General features: G+C 42.3%; 1 protein-coding gene across 1 annotated transcript in view; it reads right to left on the bottom strand.

The window, feature by feature from the left end:
• LOC122551431 (Krueppel-like factor 7) overlaps positions 1–22,276 on the bottom strand; it is a 79,527-nt gene that overhangs the window by 11,827 nt on the left and 45,424 nt on the right. Inside the window, exon 2 of the mRNA XM_043693329.1 lies at positions 16,913–17,492. Within this exon, the coding sequence (XP_043549264.1) occupies positions 16,913–17,492 (580 nt within the window). The remainder of the gene's footprint in view (positions 1–16,912; positions 17,493–22,276) is intronic.

Raw genomic sequence — 22,276 nt, 5'->3', positions numbered from 1 at the left:
AATATCCTCAATCTGATCTGATAATTAGATGTCATGCTGTTAGGACCCAAATGAGTTTTCAATCAGCACTGAATTTGAGAAAACAACAAAGCATGAGCTACAGGTGACCAAGGCAGATTAGCATCCTGTATACAAAATGATATCTGCAAATGAAACAGGAAAGAAGCTTTCATTTTCCATTGCAGGCAAAGTTCTTTCAGCAGCCATCCTCTCCACATCATGTACAATCTTCACCCAAGGCAGTTGGATGAACATCTTAAATAAAGCAAAAACTTCGGAGATATCAAACAAAAACAGACATTGCTGGACTAAGTCAGCAGGTCTGGCAGCATCCGTGGGAAGAAAGCAGAGCTGTCAGAAATAATGAAAGGTTCACAAGGCTCCAAATGTTAGCTCTGCTTTCTCCCAAAGATGCTGCCAGACCTACTGGCCTTCCATAGCAATCGTTTTACTTCAATGAGCACCTTAACTGGTAAGCTCTACGTACCATGCGATAAACAGCTTAGAGTCATAAAGATATACAGCATGGAAACAGACCCTTCAGTCCAACTCGCCCGTATCAACCAAATACCATATAAATCTAGCCCCATCTCGGTTCATATCCCTCTAAACTCTCCCCATTCATATACCAATCCAAATACATTTTATATGTTGTAATTGTACCAACTCCACCAATTCCTCTGGCAGCTCATTCCATAACGCACCAGCTCCGCATGAAAACGTTGCTCCTTAGGTCCCTTTTATATCTTTCCTCTCCCACCTTAAACCTTCTAGTTTTGGACTCCCCCATTCTTGGGAAAAGACCTTGACTATGTATCCTATTCATACTCCTGATGATATTATAAACCTCTAAGGTCACCTCTCAGCCTCCAAAATCCCAGCTGGGGAAAATAGCTCCAACTTATTTGATAAATGTGAAGAACAGGTTTCTACTTGTGAGGCTCAAGCAAAAGAAATTATGATAAGTATGATCACCATTCATAAGCAGACAGCACAGTGGCTCAATAGTTAGCACTACTGTCTCTGAGTGCCAGGGACCTGGATTAAATTCCAGCCTCAGACGACGGTCTGTGTGGAGTCTGCACATTCTCCCCGTGTCTGCGTGGGGTTCCTCCGGGTGCTCCAGTTTCCTCTCAGCTCAAAGATGCGCAGGTTATAGGATTTGGCCATGCTAAATTGCCTAGTGTTTCGGGACATGTAGGCTAGGTGCATTAGTCAGGGCAAACAGAGTAATAGGGTAGAGGGTTGGGTCTGGGTGGGACACTATGAGGGTCGGTGTAGACTTGTTTAACCAAATGGCCTGTTCCCACACTGTAGGGATTCTATGATTCAATTCAGCCTTTCCCTATAGCTCAAACCTTCCAACCATGGCAACACCCTTGTAAATCTTTCCTGAACTCTTTCAAGTTAAACAAACAGCCTTCTTATAACAGGGAGACCAGAATTGCATGCAATACTCCAAAAGTGGCCGAACCATTGTCCTGTACGGTCCCAACTCGTAAATTCAATGCACTGACCAATAAGTGCAAGCATACCAAACACCTCTTTCACTGTTCTGTTTACCTGTGACTCCACTTTCAGGGAACTATGAACCTACACTCCAAGGGCTCTTTGTTCAGCAACACTCCCCAGGACCTTACCGTTAAATATATACATCCTGCTCTGATTTGCCTTTCCAAAATGCAGCACCTCCCATTTATCTAATTTTTGAAGGTTTCCTATTTTCCAGCCATCCCCTTATCTGCAAACCTTCACATCCATGAAACTTTTGTAAGTTCTTGCCTCATACCATCAAAATTGGCCTTCCTCCAATTGACATAACTAGGAGCAGGAGTAGGCCATCTCTCCCTTCCCGCCTGCTTGGCCATTCAATAAGCTCATGGCTGATCTTTTCATTGCCTCAGCTCCACTTACCACCCTCTCACCATAACCCTTAATTGCTTTACCATTCAAAATGTTATCTTAGCTTTAAAAACATTTATTGAGGAAGCCTCAACCACTTCACTGGGCTGGGAATTCCATAGACACTAAATCCTTCTTAATTCAGTCCTAAATCTGCTCCCCCTAATTGTGAGGCTACGCCCTCTTGTCCTAGTTTCACCTACTAGTGGAAACATCCTCTCTACTTCTATCTTATCCAGTCCCTTCATAATTTTATATGCTTCTATAAGATCCCCCCTCATTCTTCTGAATTCCAATGAATATAATCTCAGTCTACTCAGTCTCTCCTCACAAGCCAACCCTCTCAACTCCAGAATCAACCTACTGAACATCCTCTGCACACCTTCTGGAGCCAGTACACCTATTTCTTGAGTAAGGAGACGAAAACTGCAAGCAGTACTCCAGGTGTGGCCTCACCAACACCCTATACAGCTGCAACATAACCTTTCTGCTTTTAAACCCAACCCCTCTAGCAATGAAGGTCAAAATTCCATTTTCCGCCTTAGTTACCTGTTGCACCTGCAGACCAACCTCTGATTCAGGCACAATGACACCCAAGTCCCTGTGCATAGCAGCGTGCTGCAATTTCTTACAATTCAAGTAATAGTCCTAAAACATTTTGAACAGAAACTTTTCAGTCCAGTCTTTCATTTTCCATCACTATTTTAAAACTAATCGATCACTGGCCCCAAAGTGCTCCCCCACTGACACCTGTCACCTGCCCTAATGTTATTTCCCAACAGTAAGTCAGGTTTTGCACCTTCTCTAGTAGGCACATCCACATACTGAATCAGAAGATTTTCTCATGCACACTTAAATTCCTCTTCACCCAAGCTCTTAACACTATGGCAGTTCAAGTCTATGTTTGGAAAATTAAAATTCCTACCATAACCACCCTATTGTTATTCTTACAGATAACTGAAATCTCCTTACAAACTTGTTTCTCAATTTCCTGCTGACTCCTGTGGCGTCTATAGTACAATCCCAAAAAGGTGATCATCCCTTTCTTATTTCTCAGTTCCACGCAAATATGATATTCCTGGGAATACACCCAGGGAAGTTAAGTCCAGCAATGTTATCCTTAATGAAAAACACCATTCCCCCTCCTCTCTTGCTCCCCTTTCTATCATTTCTATAGCATCCACAGCTGGAACATTAAGCTGCCAGTCCTATACATCCTTGAGCCAAGTCTCTGTAATTGCTATGACATCCTAGTCCCAGGTTCCCAGCCATGCCTTCCCTTCATCTGCCTTACCTATTAGGCCTCTTGCATTGAAAGAAACGCAGTTTAATTTATCAGTCCTACTTTGTTCTCTGCTTCGTTCCTACTTGTCCTGACTGTTTGACTTACTCCTTTTCCCAACTGTATGAGTCTCATACTGCTCTCTTTCCTCACTATTTCCCCCCACCAATTGATAAACAAATTCTATTTAAGACACGGTTGACTATTTTGCTAGATAATTAGTCTAAAAGGCAATGGGAGTTCCCATCCTCCAATGTACCAGGTTTGGGAGGATCTCATAACCTCACTTCACAAATGCCACTAGCTCAGAGGTTGGGCACCACCAAATATTGCTCAGCGTAATATGTTGTATTAATAAAAGAGATACTCATTTGTATATCAAGACACCCCTTCATTTGCTTGCATTCAGCAACATCATTATCCATCCAAAATATTTGGAAAGTCTGAATGAGCTAAATATAAAATTGTTACAGCACCGGAGGAAGCCAGTCGGCCCATCATGTCCTTGCTAGCTCACCAAACGAGCAATTCACTTAGTGCCTTTCTCCTAACTTTTCCCAGAAACTGCACACTGTTCCTTTCAGAAAAAAGTCTAACTCTCAAATAAAATGCCCTCATCGTACACTCAGGTAACACATTCCAGGCCTTAACCTATTACTGTGCGATAAAGTTTTCCTCAAGTCATACTGCCAACCACTGAAACTTGTGTCGTTTCATTCTCGATCCTTTCAGCAGTAGGAGTAGTTTCTCTCTCTCCATTCCGTCCAGAACTCTCTAGATGATAAACATACTATCTGACCTCTCTCAACCTTCTCCTCTCCCAGGAAAACAATCAGAACTTCTCCTAAATATCATCACAACTGAAGTTCCTCACTCCTGAGACAATTCTTGTGGACTTCTTTTCCACACTTGCTGCATTCACATCCTTCCTAAAGTGAGGCGTCCAGAACTGTACGCAATACTTCATTTGAGGATGAAGATTGTACTATACATATCCTTTAAAACCTCCTTGCTTTTGTCTCTACGCCCTATTTAGAATACTGTATGCCTAATTGATTGCTCCCTCTACTGTCTCCTACCTCTCCCACGCTAAGACTTAGAAATTATTACCAGTGCATCTGCAATTTCCAGTCTCACTTCCCTCAGTATGCTTGGATGCATCTTGTCTGGTTCAGGAGCCTTGCCAACTTCAAGAACTGACAGACAGTGTAAAGACTGTCTCTTTATTTATCTATGTTTTGATTGTGAGTTAAAATGGATAAAGCATTGATTTAAAATCAAGGTTTAAAGGAGGAATTGCTGTACTTTTAAAAATCAGGTTACTCTTTATAAGTCATGTTTACATTTTTGCTTCGTTCAAGTAATGAGTGAAGCCGTTTGTAGACGAGCCAGAGCCAGGGAAGTGCACAAAGTGAGAATTAGCCAGTAAGAGTTTGCTAATTCATTGTGAAGTTGCGACCAGTTGACGACTCCAAAGGGAATTAGCCTGACAACTACTTGAATAATCTTTGGGTTGCTGAACAGCTTTTGGCTGTGAAGGATACTGGCAGTAACCTTTGGACTGATGAAGGGCAGATGATGCATCTTACTTTCTAGTAAGATACCCAAAACCTGAAGAAAGCCAGTTTATATTCTTTCACTGGTTCTTTAAGCTGTGGCCTTGAATCAATAAGAGACTTTGCAGGCATCCTGTATGATAAAAAGAAACTGGAGAAGAGAGATTGAAAATCAGAAAGCACGGCAAACAAAAGGATTATCTCAGCAAACTTTGTGAACTGGGCCATTGAACTGCTTCCCTCCATCCATAACATTTATTTTTGTCTATGTGCATGTGGGTATAGGAGGGGTGAGAGTTTTAATTAGTAGACTAAGGTAAACAGCTATGAACTATGTTAATGTACATATTTGTAATAAATAATAGTTCTGGTTAAGTGCAGAAACCTGATCCGTATTTCCTATTGGCCTTGGTCTATCTGACAGATAGATTGAGACTTTACGTACTTTGATAAAGATTTAAACTTTTCTGAGGGCTTGATAGAACAAAAATATAAAATAGCAGAACTGGAGATGTGACAAGACTATCCCATATCTCAATTTTAAATTTTCTAGGGACTGAATTACTTTCTCTGTCACCGCAGCATGGTACGATCATCACCTTTGATAAAGATTGATGCAAAGTATTAATATTTTAGCTATGACCCCTATTTCCATGATCAAATTCCTCTTACAGTTCCTAATTGGCCCTATTTCTCCTTTTGCCATCCTTTTTACCATTTTTATGCAACAGAAGTTGAGATTTAATGTTGGCTGAGAGTCTCTTTTCATAATTCCTCTTTCCTTTTCCTATTTGCTGCACCACTACCCCTCCAAACTTTCTATATTCAGTCTGGCTCTCAACTGTATTTTCTACAGTCATAAGCATACATTCTCATCTTTATCTTAATTTCAAAGTCTTTTGTTACCTAGAGGGCCCTGAATTTGTTTCCCCTCCTTTCTCTTTGAACAAATATGCCCTGACTACACCAAAACTATCGAGGAGAAAGTGAGGACTGCAGATGCTGGAGATCAGAGCTGAAAATGTGTTGCTGGAAAAGCGCAGCAAGTGAGGCAGCATCCAAGAAGCAGGAGAATCGACGTTTCGGGCATAAGCCCTTTTTCAGGAATGAGGAAAGTGTGTCCAGCAGGCTAAGATAAAAGGTACCTTTTATCTTAGCCTGCTGGACACACTTTCCTCATTCCTGAAAAAGGGCTTATGCCCGAAACGTCGATTCTCCTGCTCCTTGGATGCTGCCTCACCTGCTGCGCTTTTTCAGCAACACATTTTCAGCTGCACCAAAACTATTACTACTTTGAAGGTAGCTCACTGATCAGCTACTATTGTTCTAGTCAATCTTTCCTTCCAATTTATTTATCCAGATCCCCACTCACCCCAGTGAAGTTGATTCATTATTCCTAGTCAAATATTCTCACTTTAGATTATTCATAATCCTTATCATTTGAAAACTAATGATACAGTAATCACTGTCTTTAAATAATTACCTGACCCTTGGCCCACCTCATTCCCAAAAACAAGGGCCAGCTGGGGCTCTTTTCTTGTTAAGACTGGAAACCTGCTACTGTAGAAAGTTTTTCTCGACATCCTCTAAGGACTCTTGTCTTTATGTCCTTTACATCAATACTATCACAATCTACATTCCAATAATTAAAGTTTCCCATTATAATTATGCTAATGTTTGCACCTCACTAACTTCTTTTCAGATTTGTTCCTCTAAATCTTTCCCACAAGTTGAGTGGCTGTAGACTACACCAAGCTATGCAAGTAAACCTTTTTGTGTATCTTAGGTCCAACTAAATAGATCCTGCCCTTGATCCCTCTGGGATATCCAATTTCTCCAGTAGATTAGATTAGATTACTCACAGTGTGGAAACAGGCCCTTCGGCCCAACAAGTCCACACTGCCCCGCCGAAGCGCAACCCACCCATACCCCTACATGTACCCCTTACCTAACACTACGGGCAATTTAGCATGGCCAATTCACCTGACCCTGCACATCTTTGGTCTGTGGGAGGAAACCGGAGCACCCGGAGGAAACCCACGCAGACACGGGGAGAACGTGCAAACTCCACACAGTCAGTCGCCTGAGGCGGGAATTGAACCCGGGTCTCTGGCGCTGTGAGGCAGCAGTGCTAACCACAGTACTTTAATCCTCTCCTTTATCAACAATACTTCTCTCTCCTTTTCCTTCCTTTCTAATATTTCTTGAACACCTTGAATCTGGGAACATTAAATACCCAGTCCTGCCCTTTTGAGCTAGACCTCATATAGCCTCAATATCACATTTCCATGTGCAAACTTCACCTGTAATTCTTTAACCTTATTATCTATGTTCTGTGCATTCACAATGACTCTGGGTAAAATTTAAATTGTTCTCCCTTACTCTGACACCACATAATAATTCATATTGCCAATTCTGATACTACCTATTTCTCCTTGTCCTCTGTACATCCTAGCATTCCTCTTCAATAATCAGTTCCTGGTTCCCATACCATGCGGAGTTAGCTTAAAGCTGCCCCACTAGCATTAGCAAAAGAAAATTCCATTCCAATTCTGGTCAGATAAAAAAATATCCAGTCTGTATAGTCACGTCTCTCCCTGAACCAATCTGATGTCCCAAAAATCTAAAATCCTCATTCCAGCTCCAACTTTCCAACCATGCATCCATCTGTTTTATCCTCCTAGTTCAATACTTACTCATGCATGGCATTTATGAATAATCTAAAACTGACTACCCTGAGGTTCTGTATACTAATTTTCTACTCAACCCGTTATATCGGACTGCAAGACCATATCCCTGTTTGTTTACCTATGTTGTTCACAATGATGTGGACCATGACTGTCAACTGTTGACCTTGGCACTGATGACGTAGTACACTATCCTGGATTCACATCTGCAGCTGCGGAAATAGCCACCTACTCCACTGTCAAATCAAAAAAAAAAGTTTACAGGGAGAGAGACAGACAGACAGAGACAGACAGAGACAGACAGAGAGATTGATTCAAAATGCAGTCACTTTTTCAGATAAATGCTAGCTAGACTGGACATCAGGGTCAAAACCTCAGCTCCGTTTTAAATTGGTGCAACAAGAAGGATGTTATTAAACTGTAATGAGTGGAAAAAAGATTTACAAGGATGTTACTGAAACTAGAAGATTTCTAAGAGCAGATTGGACAGGTGGAGGCATTTTATTTCCTCTGGAGAGGAGGGGGGTGAGGGGTGACCATAGAGATTTATAAAATCATGAGGGGACATGGATAAGGTGAATAGCCAAGGTCTTTTCCCTAATATAAGGGAGTCAAAAATTGGAGGGCATAGGTTTAAGGTGGGAGGAGGAAGATTTAAAAAGGAACCTGAGGGGCAACTTGTTCAGACCGAGAGTGGCACATGTATGGAACGAGCTTCCAGAGAAAGTGGTAGAGGCAGGTACAATTACAACATTTACAAGGCATTTGGGCAGGTACACGGTTAGGAAAGGTTTAGAGGGATATGGACCAAACACAGGCAAATGGGACTAGTTCAATTTAAGAAACCTGGTCGGTATGTACAAGTTGGGCTGAAGGGTCTGTTTCAAAGTTGAATGACTCGATGGTCTTTTAGAGGCAACTGAACATGTTGGATGCAGAGCATAGATCTACATTCCTTGTGCCAATCATGTGCCTTAACTCCAAAACACTGTACCAGTCTGATATCTCATTTTGTCTCAACAACCTCTTCTCATCCCTCAAAAATCGACTGAAATTGAAAATTTTCAAAAGGCTCAACTTGAAAACAAAAAGAGTGAACTTCCTCAAGCAGATCAGAGACAGGTATAAGGAATGTTCAGATTGACAGGTTGAGATATTTATTAAGACCTATTCAGAAATGCTCTCATTAAACTTACACCGGTTTGTACATCTTGGCCTGAAATTTAAATGATTTTCTCTGCTCTGCATTATTTCTACATCAGTCTTCCCATTTTAATGTTTTTCTACCACTCAATTTTTTTCTGCTCAAAGCAATGCTTTCAGCGAGCAATTTGCTGAGAGTGTAATGCAGAAGTTGCCATCTAATCAAGTCAATAAGGTGTTCAACACAGCGAAAGCTAAAACACTTATGGGAGAAAGGACAGTGAGGATAGAAGGCGCAGAAACATCCACACAGACCAAACGGCCTGGTTGTGTGCAGTGAATCAGATTTAATAGAAAGATCCAACTGCAGCTCGTAGCACTAGGCTTAATTATTCCCAAGTCAAGTATGGCAGAGTAGGGTACAAAGTAAAAAGTTTTCTCCCCATGAACAAAATTCTCAGAACTGGAACCCTGTACTGCCAGGGTGGACATATTTCAGTTGAGTGCCACAACAAACATGGTCAAGTCATAAGCAATTGATCTGGGAGACAGTATTTATTTAAATCTCAAAGCTGTACGCCTACCCAAAACTCACTTTACACTGAGCATACTGAGAACAGACAATTCAATGAGAGCTTCTGCCTCTGCCATTCTTTCAAGGCAATGATTTCCACATCCCCACCACCCTCTTGAGTGGAAGACATTTCTTCTAAACTCTTTTATAAACATCATGCCTTTTAGTTTAAAATTTATGACCCTAGTTATTGGCCTCTCCACAAACGATAGATTGAGTAGGCTCCTTCATAATTTTATGAAACTAATTATGAAACCCTCCTCTAATCCAAGAATAACTCCAGCCAAACGATCTTTCTTCAGAGCTAAAATTCTCCAGTCCTGGCAACATCCTTGTACATTCCTTTGTTCCCTCTCAAAGACAATTATATTCTTCCAATAGTCTCGTGTTCAAAAATGCATTCAATACTCTAGCTGTGGCCTAATTAGAGTTGTACTGAGTTTTAGCATTATTTCTTTGTTCTTATACTCAATGCCTTGGCTAATAAAGGCAATTAGGCCGCATGCCTTCTTAAATGCCTCCACTTATCCCCCTAACCCTCCGGTTAGAAACATTTAAGTATATAGAATAGGACGCAAAGTACTAGCATGGATTAATGATTGTCTTCTGGAAAGCTAAACATAGCACATCCACAGGTTTCCCTTTATCCATACTTCCTCATAAATCCATTAAATTATTCAAACATTATTTTCCTTTCACACCATCATGACAACTCTGCCTGACTTACATTGCGATTTAAATGACCTATTAACTCCATAATAACAGGTTCCAGCATTTTCCTGATGACAGATGGTTGACCAGCTGGTCTGTAATTCTGGTTCCCTTGAAAAGAGAAGTTACTTTCATCATTTTCCAATCTGATAGGATATTTTAGATATTATGAAATTTTGGAAAATTAAACCAATGTATCTATTATACTAGCTGCCATTTCTGTTAAAACCCTGGAATGATGTCTGCTTTTAGACCTAATAATTTTCTCAATACCTTTTTGCCCTGTGATTATAAGTGTTTTAAATTCTCCCTCTCTTTCACCTTCCAATTCAAAATTATTTCTGAGTTACTACTTGTAGTCTCTACAGCAAAGACTGATGCAAAATACTTGTTCAGTTCATCTGCTATCTCATTTCCTGTTAATTATTGCCTCAGATTCATTCTCTTAGAGAACCAACACTTTCTGCCTCTTTTCTTTTTAAAACTATCTATAGAAACCTTTACTATTCGTTTTGACATTTCTTGCTATCTTTCTCATATACCCAGTTTGTTCTTCCTTCCCAATGTTGCTGTCTTTCTTTGCTGTTCTATGTCTTTTGCCACACAAGACTTGCAGAACTGTACATTTTTCTTTCAGTTGGATACTATCTTTAACTTCCTTACTTAATCACAGGTGCAGTGTCCATCCCTGAAGTCTTTCCTTCCTAAGGGTTTGTCTCTTTTCTGAGTGCTCTGAAATAGCTTCTTAAATGCCTGCCACTGCATATCTGCTGGCCTAACTGTTAACCTAATTTGGCAGTTTACTTTAGAAAGCTCTGCCTTCATACTGTCAAACTAGTATTCTCGCTGCTTGCCACTCGAGGTTACCAGAATAAGAAAGGAAAAGAATGAAGAATTTACTCTTTGGAGGTAAGAATCATCTTTAACTCATATTGGGAAAAGTAAACATCTACCTCAAGGATAGAGTAAAATATATCTGAGAAGTGTGTTTCCTGTTGTGCTAAAGATGTGATGAAGTGGGGATGTAATCCATTTGATAGATTTCGAGCACAAAATGCCTCCAATGATACTGGTTAGTCAAGTGCTTTTAGTACCACGGCATCTTTTCACTTGCTAATTGGACATTTTTTCCAATCTTAAATCCATCAGTCTCCAGAGTTTGTAAATTTCAAAAGCACTTTTAATGTAGTAAACTATTCTCCTGAGTTTCATAGCAGCGGTATCAAACAAAGTTTGGTTTCAAGTCACAGAAGAAGATAGTAGGACTGATGATCAAAAGTTTGGTCAAAGAGGCAGATTTTAAGACTGTTCTTGAGAGAGATGGAAAGGTTTAAGGATAGAATTCAAAGGATCAGGGCTGGGGAACAAAAACAGAAATAGAGAATAGAAGAGATCTCTTGAATCAACTTTCTACCACCGTTCCATTCATAGTCAAAGTAAAATGTTAAATCCATCTTTCACTTTTATACTAAGAAATATCTTATTCCATTACCATGGAATTGTTATCATTGGGTGAGCTTCTGCACATTTTAAGTAATTTCTCTTGGTTCTTGCCAGTTCTCCCACCTAAGAAGGACAAAAGGTAGCAGACACATTGGCATACCTCCATTTACAAGCTCCCCACCGACGCACACATCACCCTGATTTATAACTATATCCCAATTCCTTCACTATGACTGTAAACAGATTCAATGATGGAACAAAGAGAATTCCAAAGATTCACAAGCCTGTGAATAAAAAGAAATTTTTATTCAAGTTTAAAAAGGTGAATCCCTTTATTCTAAGATTATGCTCTTATGTTCCAAATTGGCCAGCCAGTGTGTGGGGTGGGGAGACAACCTCCTAGGTGTGTACCCGGTCAAGCTCTTCAGAGACTTCTCCATTTCAAGATGATTGCTTTTCATTCTTCTAAGTCCAGAGTGTATAGACCCATTTTACTCAGACTCTCATCATCTGACAACTCACCCCTCAAACCAATTTAACGCATTTTGCTGTTGTGCCTCCAACTAAAGCATATCCCCCTTGAAATTTGGAAAAGAAAACTAAATATAGTCCTTAATTGTAATCTCATCAAAGCTCTGTACTACTACAGCAACAGTACTTTACTCCTGCATTTGAATCTCTTTGCAATAAAGGACAACCTGCCATTTTGCTTCCTAATCGCTTGCTGTACCTACATACTTACTTTATGATCCTTGTGAAAGTACACCCCACAATCTTAAAATTTGTACATGTTGATGTTTGATGTCTTCAAGTTTAAAATAAAATCTCCTTTTCAACGTTTATGACCAAACTGAAAACGTTATAATCCATCTGCCATTTTGATGTCCACTTACCTTATGTCAATATCTCTCTGCAGCTTGCATCCTCTCAGTTTGCAATGCTGCCTGCATTTACAATGTCTTAGTCTCCTCACTGAAGCAAAAAATACTTAAATCACGAGCCACCACGTACAGACAGCCAAATTGAATTTTTTTTAAAATACTCATTTTAGGGATGTGTGTGTCAGTAGCTAAGCCAGCACTTATTGCCCACCCCAGAGAGCAGTTAAGGATCAACCACATCGTTATGGATCTGAAAACCAAGATGGCAGCTTCCCTCCTTTAAGGAAATTAGTGAACCACATAGGTTTTTCCAACAATCGACAATGGTTTCATGGTCATCATTAGAGTCCTAACTTCTTATTGAATTCAAATTTCACCATCTGCCCAGATGTGAACTCAGGATCCCAGAACACTATCTGGTCTCTGGATTAATAGTCCAGTGATAACAGACCATCACCTGCCCTGAAAGTTCAAGTTTCTCCAGGACTTTATTTTTGCTGCTAACAAGTGTCCTAACTTCACTTGTTTTTTTCAGCCACTAGGTTTTCCTTCATCTCTGGTATGCACTTTAAGATCTTTTACTGCAATTTCCCAATTCCTGGTGACAATTTCTTTCCCTGCGCTTCTCAGGTCCCAACACTTACTTTAGCTACACTGCTCCTTTTTAAAGAATTGCAGGTGCTCTTTACAAGTTTTATTAAAACTTCTCGCTAATTTACTTATGTTCTATTTTTTCCACTTTTTAAACAACTTTTAGGTAGCTTTCTGCTAGTTTCTACAACAGTCCCAATCCACAGACTGTCTGCTATTATTTGCAACACTATACTGGCTTTGTTTTATCAATACTATCCTTAATCACTTCAGTAAATCCCAACTGACTCCGTCTTGCTGAGATTTTGTTTTTCAATAAAATACATTTTGCCAAAAAAATTTGAATTAAGTGTTTCCCACTGTTTAGTTACTGCCAAACCTTTTAGCCTCTTTACCCAAAGAACTTTAGACAATTCTCTTGTCATACCTACGTAATGATATTTATGTTTGAGATTCTTGTTTGCAACTGGATTATACCACTTTAAAGTGTGGTACAGAATTTAACTGTATGTGGTTACTATTTCCCAGCAGATCTTTTACTGTGAGATTGTTAATTAATCCTGCTTCATTGCACAATCTAGGTTTAAAATAGCTTTAACCCCAGTTGGTTCCATAATATATTGCTACAGATAACTCTCATGAAAACACCCTACAAACAGATTAGCAACAGCTTACACATGTTCACAGAGTGGACTGAAGTTACACAATCACATCATGTACAGTTTCCATTGTATATATATCTCTCCCTCACCCAAAATAAAATCTGGAATTCAAAAGCCTAGTAAAGCAAAAAAAGTGGTATTAACTCCCGAATAGTTCCGCTGGTGCTCTGTAGGGAAAGAAACTTGCTGATCTTGGTCAGACTGTTTATTTGTGACTGCAGTCCTGTGCCATCCTTAACTGGTTTGTGGTGTGGCATGAAACAAGGCTGTGCCTGCGACACCTTCCCAGGGCAAAAATAAAGGGAATCGACCAATGAATTAAACAAAGAACTGCAGATGCTGGAAATGAGAAATTGCTATGGGGGAGAAACACCGCAAGTCTGGCAGCACCTGTGGACAGAAAGCAGGAGTTAACTTTTTGGGTCCAGTGACCCTAATTGAGAACTCTGCTTTCTCTCCACAAGATGCTGCCAACCTGCTGAGGAATTTGTGCCCCAACAAATTCAGATTTTATTTTTGATTATTTCATTGGTTGCTGATGGGGTTGGGGATGAGTGGGTGAAGGCTGTCACCCACTCTTTATTACAAGGCCTTTATTACAAGGGGATTGAAACACACCAGTAAAGTACTACAGTAGTACAGGGCTTGGTGAGCTTACACCTGAGTATTACGTACAATTTTCTTTTTCAAACTTAATAAGGATTCAGGACAGCACTGACACAGGGCGAGCTCTGCACAGGAGATCTTACTGTCACATTTCTTACAATCGTTCTGCACTTTTAAACCTCAATTCTAAGTTTGTAAAATGGTTGTCTACCTCATACACTGCCGGCAAGGATGCCCTGAGGCATGGTACATTGGTGAGACCAAGCAGAGGCTACGGCAACAAATGAATGGGCACTGCACAACAAACAACAGACAGAGTGTTTCCTTCCCAGTCATAGAGATACACAGCATGGAAACAGATTCTCTGGGTTGGAGAATACTTCAGTAGTCCAGGACATTTGACCTCGGACCTTCGGGTGACCGTCCTCCAAGGCAGACTTCAGGACAACGAAAAGTGGCCGAGCAGAGGCTGATAGCCAAGTTCAGTATCCATGGGGATGGCTTCAAACCGGTCCTTGGGTTCATGTCACACTACAGGTGACCCCATTGCACTATATAAACACACACAGACACTCACTTCTACAAACCCATACACTCACGCAGATCCTCTCTCATACGCTCACACATACATCCTCTCACTGACTTACCCCTTTACAATCACACACACTCTCACAGACACTCAAATTACTAAGAATGTTCTCTTAAGTCAACTCGCTTCCCTGCTATTATTAGACTTCTGAATGAACCTCTCAAATTTAAAATCTAATACTGAATTTGCTTCTTTGCAGCAGTACCTGTGAATTCCTAGTCCTGTCCAATCATCCTCTGATCTTTGTATTGTATGAGCTGCCTGTACTGCACGCAAAACCAAAGTTCCACTGTACTTAGGTACATGTGACAATAATAAATTAAGTCAAGTGTATGGAATGAGCTGCCAGAAGTGGTGGAGTTGGTACAATTACAACATTTAAAAAGTTAAAAAATCACAACACCAGGTTATAGTCCAACGGGTTTAATTGGAAGCACTAGCTTTTGGAGCGTCGCTCCTTCATCAGGTGGTAGTGGAGGACACAATCCTAACACAGAATTTATAGCAAAAATTTACAACTGAAATTATACATCGAAAAATACCTTGATTGCCTGTTGAGTCTTTCATCAGTTTGAATACCATAATAGTTTCACTTCTTTCATGTGTAAATCACAAAACCTTTTATTTAAAAATTTGCATTCCCAGTTGGGGAATGGTTCAGCGGTCCAGGACATTAGACCTCGGCCCTTCGGGTGACCATCCTCCAAGGTGGACTTCGGGACAGGCAGCAGAGGAAAGTGGCCGAGCAGAGGCTGATAGCTACGTTCCCCAGACTGACACACACACACACACACACACACACACACAAACAGACAAAGGCCCACGTGCACACATAATTTGTGGGGTGAATTTGTACTTGCAGTTACATTGTACTTTGCTCAAAAACTGCATGAATTCACGTAAAACTGTTATCTCACTTTTTAGATTAGAATCAATCTTTTTTAAGGTGAAGGGTGGAAGGTATAGGGGAGATGTCAGGGGTGGGTTCTTTACACAGCGTGGTGGGGGCATGGAATGCGCTGCCTGTGGGAGTGGCAGAGTCAGAATCATTGGCGACCTTTAAGCAGCAATTGGATAGGTACATGGATGGGTGCTTAAGCTAGGACAAATGTTCGGCACAACATCGTGGGCCGAAGGGCCTGTTCTGTGCTGTATTGTTCTATGTTCTATGTTCTATACATCATGACATTGACAGAGAACACAGGGCTAACACCTTCAACATATTGTCTAGCTATTACCCATTGTTACAGATAACCTGAGAATGCAACTTTTAAAAAACAAGTCTTGTGATTTACACATGAAAGAAGTGAAACCATCAGGTATTCAAACAGATGAAAGACTAAACAGACAATCAAGGTATTTTTCAATGTATAATTTCAGTTACATCACACTGTACATTTTTGCTATAAATTGTGTTTTAGGATTGAGTCCTCCACTATCACCTAATGAAGGAGTGTCGCTCCGAAAGTTAGTGTGCTTCCAATTAAACCTGGGGGTGTTGTGTGATTTTTAATTTTGTACACCCCAGTCCAACACCGGCATCTCCAAATCATAACATTTAAAAAGCACCTGGATAGGTATAGGAAGAAGAGGAAATATGGCAGAAGTGGGTACTCCAGATGCTGAAGATTAGAGTGGTGCTGGAAAAGCACAGGTCAGACAGCACCCAGAGAAGGAAAATCGACATTTCGGGCAAAAGCCCTTCATCAGGAATCAGAATCAGAATCAGGCTTTTGCCCGAAACGTCAATTTTCCTGCTCCTCGGATGCTGCCTGACCTGCTGTGCTTTTCCAGCACCGCTGTAATCTTTACATGGCTATGGGTCAAATGGGACTAGATTAATTTAGGATTTCTGGGTGATGTGGACGAGTTGGTCTGAAGGGTCTGTTTTTATCCTGCACAGCTCCATGACCCTAAAGAGGGACGTGCCTTAGTTAGAGGCACTAAAATTCACTATTTGGAGATGCCGGCGGTGGACTGGGGTGTACAAAGTTAAAAATCACACAACACCAGGTTATAGTCCAACAGGTTGATTTGGAAGCACTAGCTTTCATCAACCACCTGATGAAGGAGCAGTGCTCTGAAAGCTAGTGCTTCCAATTAAACCTGTTGGACTATAACCTGGTGTTGTGATTTTATTTAACTAAAATTCACTAACTTGGTTCATGGGATGAGTTGTCAGATAACTAGATATTGAGAGAGATTAAACAGAGCAGATTGCTGGCTATTAGGGGAGAGATGAAGTGAGTGGTTTATCTCCACAAGACCTCTGCCACAGGGCCTACCTGTGTGCGTTCTCTGGTGGGCTTTCAAGTGCGAGCTCTTGGTGTAAACTTTCCGGCAGCCATTGAACAGGCAGCGATGGACCCTCTTCTTGTTGTCGGCCGAGGTGTCGAGCTCTCCCTGTCCGTTCTCACTCATGACCTTGAGCAGGCCGAGGCCAGCTTTCCGGTGAGCGGCCTTGTTGGCCTCGAGCTCCGCCACGCCGCTCGCGGGCTTCACCGCGTGCCGGCCGAGCTCGGGCGACGACGGCGGCGTCAGTGACGTGACCGCTTTGAGGCGCGCGGCGTTAACGGACGCCGGGGCTTCGGCCGCGCTCGGGAAGGCGAACGGCCCTGGACCCTGCTGCAGGTGCAGCTCCTCCTCCTCCTCCTCCAACGGCGGTGGCGGAGGCGACGAGGTGGGGGTGGAAGGCAGCTCGCCGAGGAGAGGGAGATGGCCGCCAGGCCCGGGGCGAGCCGCCTCCCCGCCTTCGATGCCTGCTCCAGCCGAGGCGCTCAGCATCCAGTCCAGCTCCTCGAGGAAGGGCTCCGCCACCAGCTTCTTGGGCTCCGTCTGAAGGTAACGCTCCAGCTCGAGGCATGTCTGGAGTGTGGGGGGGCCGGGGTGGGGGGGGGAGGAGGAGAGAGATGGATGGTTGGAGAGTAAACAAAAACAAACAACCGTTATCGCACACACTCCAACCAAGTCCCATCTTAAAAACACAAGTCAAACCCAGTCAGAGACTTCCCACGTCATGTCCAGCTCAAGCACATGTGCATGGGGCCTGTGTGGTAGGCCCAGTGTCCTGGGATAGGATCCCAGATGGAGTTGGTAACCTCCCTTTCTCCTTCCCCCTCCCATTCCCACTATAAGTGGGATGTGGGTACACTTTTATCCCATGAGCAGAACACCTTGCAGATACATTGAAATGTATGCTTCTATTTTGACTGCCAATGCATTTCACACCTCCAAACGAAAAGGTGACCATTTCCAGTCCTCTCCTGGGTCGCTGTCTCTCCTCACCCACCCTCACTATTGTCCAACCTACGCAAAGCAGTAATCTTTACCTGCACCATTGTCCCATTCTGCCAAGACTTGGCTGACCCACTCCTGTCCCTGTCCAGCACTCCTTTCAATTTAAAGTTTTAATTCCTGTGCTCCAATCCTTCCTATCTCCACTAGACTTTGCTCCCCCTTTCAAGAGCTCATCATTTCTCTCACTCTTGAACATTTCTCAATATCTTCACTCACTAATGACTGTATTGCCTGCCTTCACTTATCCTAGCTTTAAACTCTGGCATTGCCTCCCTAACCTGCTTCTTTCAAACCTGTCTCTCTCATTCCCTTTGAGTCTTCTATAAGTTTGAATTAATTTTTTCCTTCTGTGAATACCTTGGGATATTTATCTCCACCCCCATCACTACATTAAAAGCACTAGATAATGAAGTTACTACTATGCAAGGACTGGCTTATAAAAATTAATGAACTATGCAGAGAACTTGCATCAAAAGAAACATTGGATTTCTAGCCCTAAAGTCAACCATTGTTCAACTGTTTGTAGCCAGGTAGTATCATTAAGATCCACTTTACTTTCTCACCCATACCCAAGTCAGAGATTTACAGGTCATGTATAGATATAGGGACAAATGGCCAATTCTATGGTTGCGTTCAAGCACAATAATTTTGCTTTTACAGAGCACCTTTAACAGGGGCACATAGTGGGGTCAAACATTGTGGTGCTGGAAAAACACAGCAAGTCAGGCAGCAATGGAGAAGCAGGAGAATTGACATTCTGGGCATAAGCCCTTCATCAGGAATGTTCACAGGAGATAATTGGACAGATTACTAGTTCAAAGATGTAGAGTTTAAGGATTATAAAAGGAGAGCAAGGTGCAGCAGCTCGGGGAGGGATTTCCAAAATTCAAGATCTAGATTGAAGGCTAGATGGAGTGCTCAGTCCACAAATGTAAGAATTGCATCTGACTGAATGTGGCATCTGTCTGTTGCACCAAATCCATTCAGAGCAGAAAATAAGTAACCAGCCCACGAAAAAGTTCTTACATGAATTTTAAACTAGCTGCAAGATAGAGGAAAACACAGAAACAACTGTTACATTTCTTTGCAAATCAGTGCTTTTGGGACTTTAAATAGCCTGTTCTCATTGGTATTGTCACACTGCACCAGAAAATCAACTTCCTGTTCATTGAAGCTGGGAACTCGTGTGAAGTTAGACTATTTAGAATTGTTGCCGTGTTTTCCCAGACCTTGAAACGAGTTTTAAGATTTAAAGTTATGCTGGCATAATGTTACAGGTGTAATTGTGCATGTGTCAATAGAACATATTGACCATTTTTTCATTGGTAATATACATTCCGTACATAAAATGCTAGAGTTAGAGGAGTGCAGAGGTCACAAAATCACAATTGTTACAGCACAGGAGGCAGCAATTCAGACCAACATGCCGCCTGCACATTGGTACTAGATAACGATGCTCAATCTCTTGCTTTTTCACCTTGCACACATTATTTGGATAAAAGCAATCTAATGCCCTCTTGAATATCTCAACCAAACCTGCCTCCACCATACTTCCAGGTAGTGCATTCCATAACTTAACTACTCACTGAGGGGAAGAAGTTTTCCCTCACTTCACCTTTGCTTCTTTTGTGGATCACTTTGAAACTACACTTTCTTGTTCTTGTTTCTTTTAGGAGCAGGAATAAAACTCCAAAGATTGCAGTTAATGAAGCAGACAGAGTGCAAGGCTAAGGTTACATTTCTTTTTAAAATCCGTTTGCCATGGAACAGCAAACAAATTCCTTTATTCTCGCTTTTCTAAACTCCATCCCAGTATTTCTGAATCATGATACTAGCGAATTGTTCAGTGTAACGTTTGTCACACAGCATGTGCTTAAAACATGCTGGCTGTCCCTGTTTATCAGCAAATGGAAAAGTGGGCCTCCCAAGAACAACATGGCACAGATTTTAAAACTGTAATCTGCCTCTATTTCAGATGGTAACTATAAATCAGGACTTCTGCAGCCAATCCTGAAGTTTGAGTTCAAGTCAATTCTAAGCCACCTGATATCAGTAATAATAGATTGACAGGCACATCAAATGGTCCTTGTTAGTACACTTTAAGTTGGAGCAGGTAACACTGGATGTGCCACAAGGACTGTGCTCGAGTTCCATTTACTGCTCAAGTCAGAATTTGGACAATATTTACACAAGTTATACCACCAGTACACAACTAGCTGGATAGACACTTAGTTTTACCTACAGGGTGCACTGCAGCAAGGGTCATCACCAGCACTACGCCACCTAGATTGGCCAGGTCAGTTAATGCATAGGAAATCTGTCACCTCCATATTCCCCTTCAAGTCACAGATTACCTTGATTTGAACATGCAGCAATGACCCCACGTAGTCACTATGTAAAAATCCAGAAATTCTCCCTAAAGCAATGCAAGAGCATCTTCATTAGATGATTGGTTCAGGGAAATAAAACCACCACCACCTTTCCAAGGATAAAACTAGAGAAGGGTCATGAATCTTAATCTCAGAATGAATGAAAAAAAAAGTGCAACACCATTTCAGTGGTAACTCAGCAGGGCTTGCACTCACCTCAGTCAAAGGTTTATGGCTTCAATTCCCACTCCAGCAGTTGAGCACATAACCTAAGCTAACGTTTTAGTGCAGGTCTGGGGGAGCTCTGCATGCTCAGAAATACTATCTTTCACATGAGTCACTGAGGATTGATCTGCCTTCTCAATTAGAATTTTTTTTAAAAGCTCCATACTATTCAATGTCTGCTAACATTTATGCAACAAAAACATGCATTAAATAATCACTTATTGGAATTCAACCTATGGGATTGGCAGTAAAGCACTTGAGGATATCCCTATTTATTTCTAAACTCTTAACTTCTCACCCACATTCCCAATAATGCATTTGTCCTATTTCTTCACACACACTTTGTCCTCTTTGGGAAATTAGTCAGCAGGTATTGACAGGATGAGCAAGCTTATTACCAAACCTTTGACCCAAGTCACAAATGCTCTGAGTCTACCATGGAACTTGAGACCAGAGCTTCTGGATCAAAGGAAAGGATGCTATACTGAACCACAAGACATTCACTCACAGCACATACAGCAAATCTCACGCCACGTCCAGAGCCCTGATGGACATGGTCAAAGACGCCAAGCTGCACGACGTCTTCAGCACCCCTGCAGACGGAGCGAGCGGTAGATATACATGGTCACGGGCAGACGGGTCTATCCGCTCAAGGATAGATTACCTGTTTGTGTCCCGAACGTTCTCGGTCAGATCCACCGACGTCAAGCCGGTGTTCTTCTCTGACCACTGCCTCCTGCTGGCCGACTGTCACCTACAGGACGAGCAGCGGGCTGGTAAGGGAACGTGGAAACTGAACACCAAGCTGTTGAACCCGGGAAACATTGAGGAGCTCAAGAGGGATTACGCAGGTTGGAGAACCGTGAAGTCCCTCTTTGAGTCTCCAGCAGACTGGTGGGAAACAGTAAAAGGGAACATCAAGAGGTTCTTCATCCTCAAAGGTGTTCAGGAGGCGAGAGAGAGACGGGGAAAACTGTCCCAGCTCCAGGAAAGTATGCAGAACCTGCTCCTGCTGCAGACGTTGGGGGTCGATGTCACGGAGGACCTCAAGGAGGTGAAGGGCCAGCAAGCCTCGCTCTTTGCCTCGGAGGCCTCCAAGATAATCTTCCGGTCCAGGGTCCGCTCGGTGGAGCAGAACGAGATGTGCTCACCTTTCTTCTTCCAGAAGGTGCACAAAGAGAGCCCCGTGCTCAGCAGCCTGAAGGAAGAAGATGGCTCGATAACGTCACCTCAGGCTGACGTCATGAGGATCAGTAAATCCTTCTATGCCAGTCTGTATGACACGAAGCCGACTGACAGCACGGCCTCCAAGTCGTTCCTGTCCTCTATCACGGAGGTCCTAGACGACGGAACACGAGAGAGGCTGGACCAGCCGCTATCTCTGGACGAGCTGACCAAGGCCCTCGAGTCCTTCGAAAAGAATAAAACTCCCGGAAGCGACGGCTTACCGGTCGAGCTCTATTCCGCTCTTTGGGACTTGATTGGCCAGGACCTGCTGGAGGTGTATGTCAGTATGCTTCGGGCAGGTACCATGAGTGAATCCATGAGAAAAGGCATCATCACCCTCATCTACAAGCAGAAGGGGGAGAGGGAAGAAATTAGAAATTGGAGACCGATCTCACTGTTAAACACAGACTACAAAATCTTGTCAAAGGTCATCGCCAACCGGGTCAGGTCTGCTCTAGGGTCGGTGATTCACCCTGACCAAACCTGTGCTGTACCGGGCAGGAAGATCGCTGAGAGTCTCACACTCCTCAG

Source organism: Chiloscyllium plagiosum, chromosome 7 (genome assembly GCF_004010195.1).
Source record: "Chiloscyllium plagiosum isolate BGI_BamShark_2017 chromosome 7, ASM401019v2, whole genome shotgun sequence".
In the NCBI taxonomy this organism is placed as follows: Eukaryota; Metazoa; Chordata; class Chondrichthyes; order Orectolobiformes; family Hemiscylliidae; genus Chiloscyllium; species Chiloscyllium plagiosum.
The sequence above is the reverse complement of the archived record's forward strand: the minus strand, read 5'-3'. Positions and strand labels throughout refer to the sequence as shown.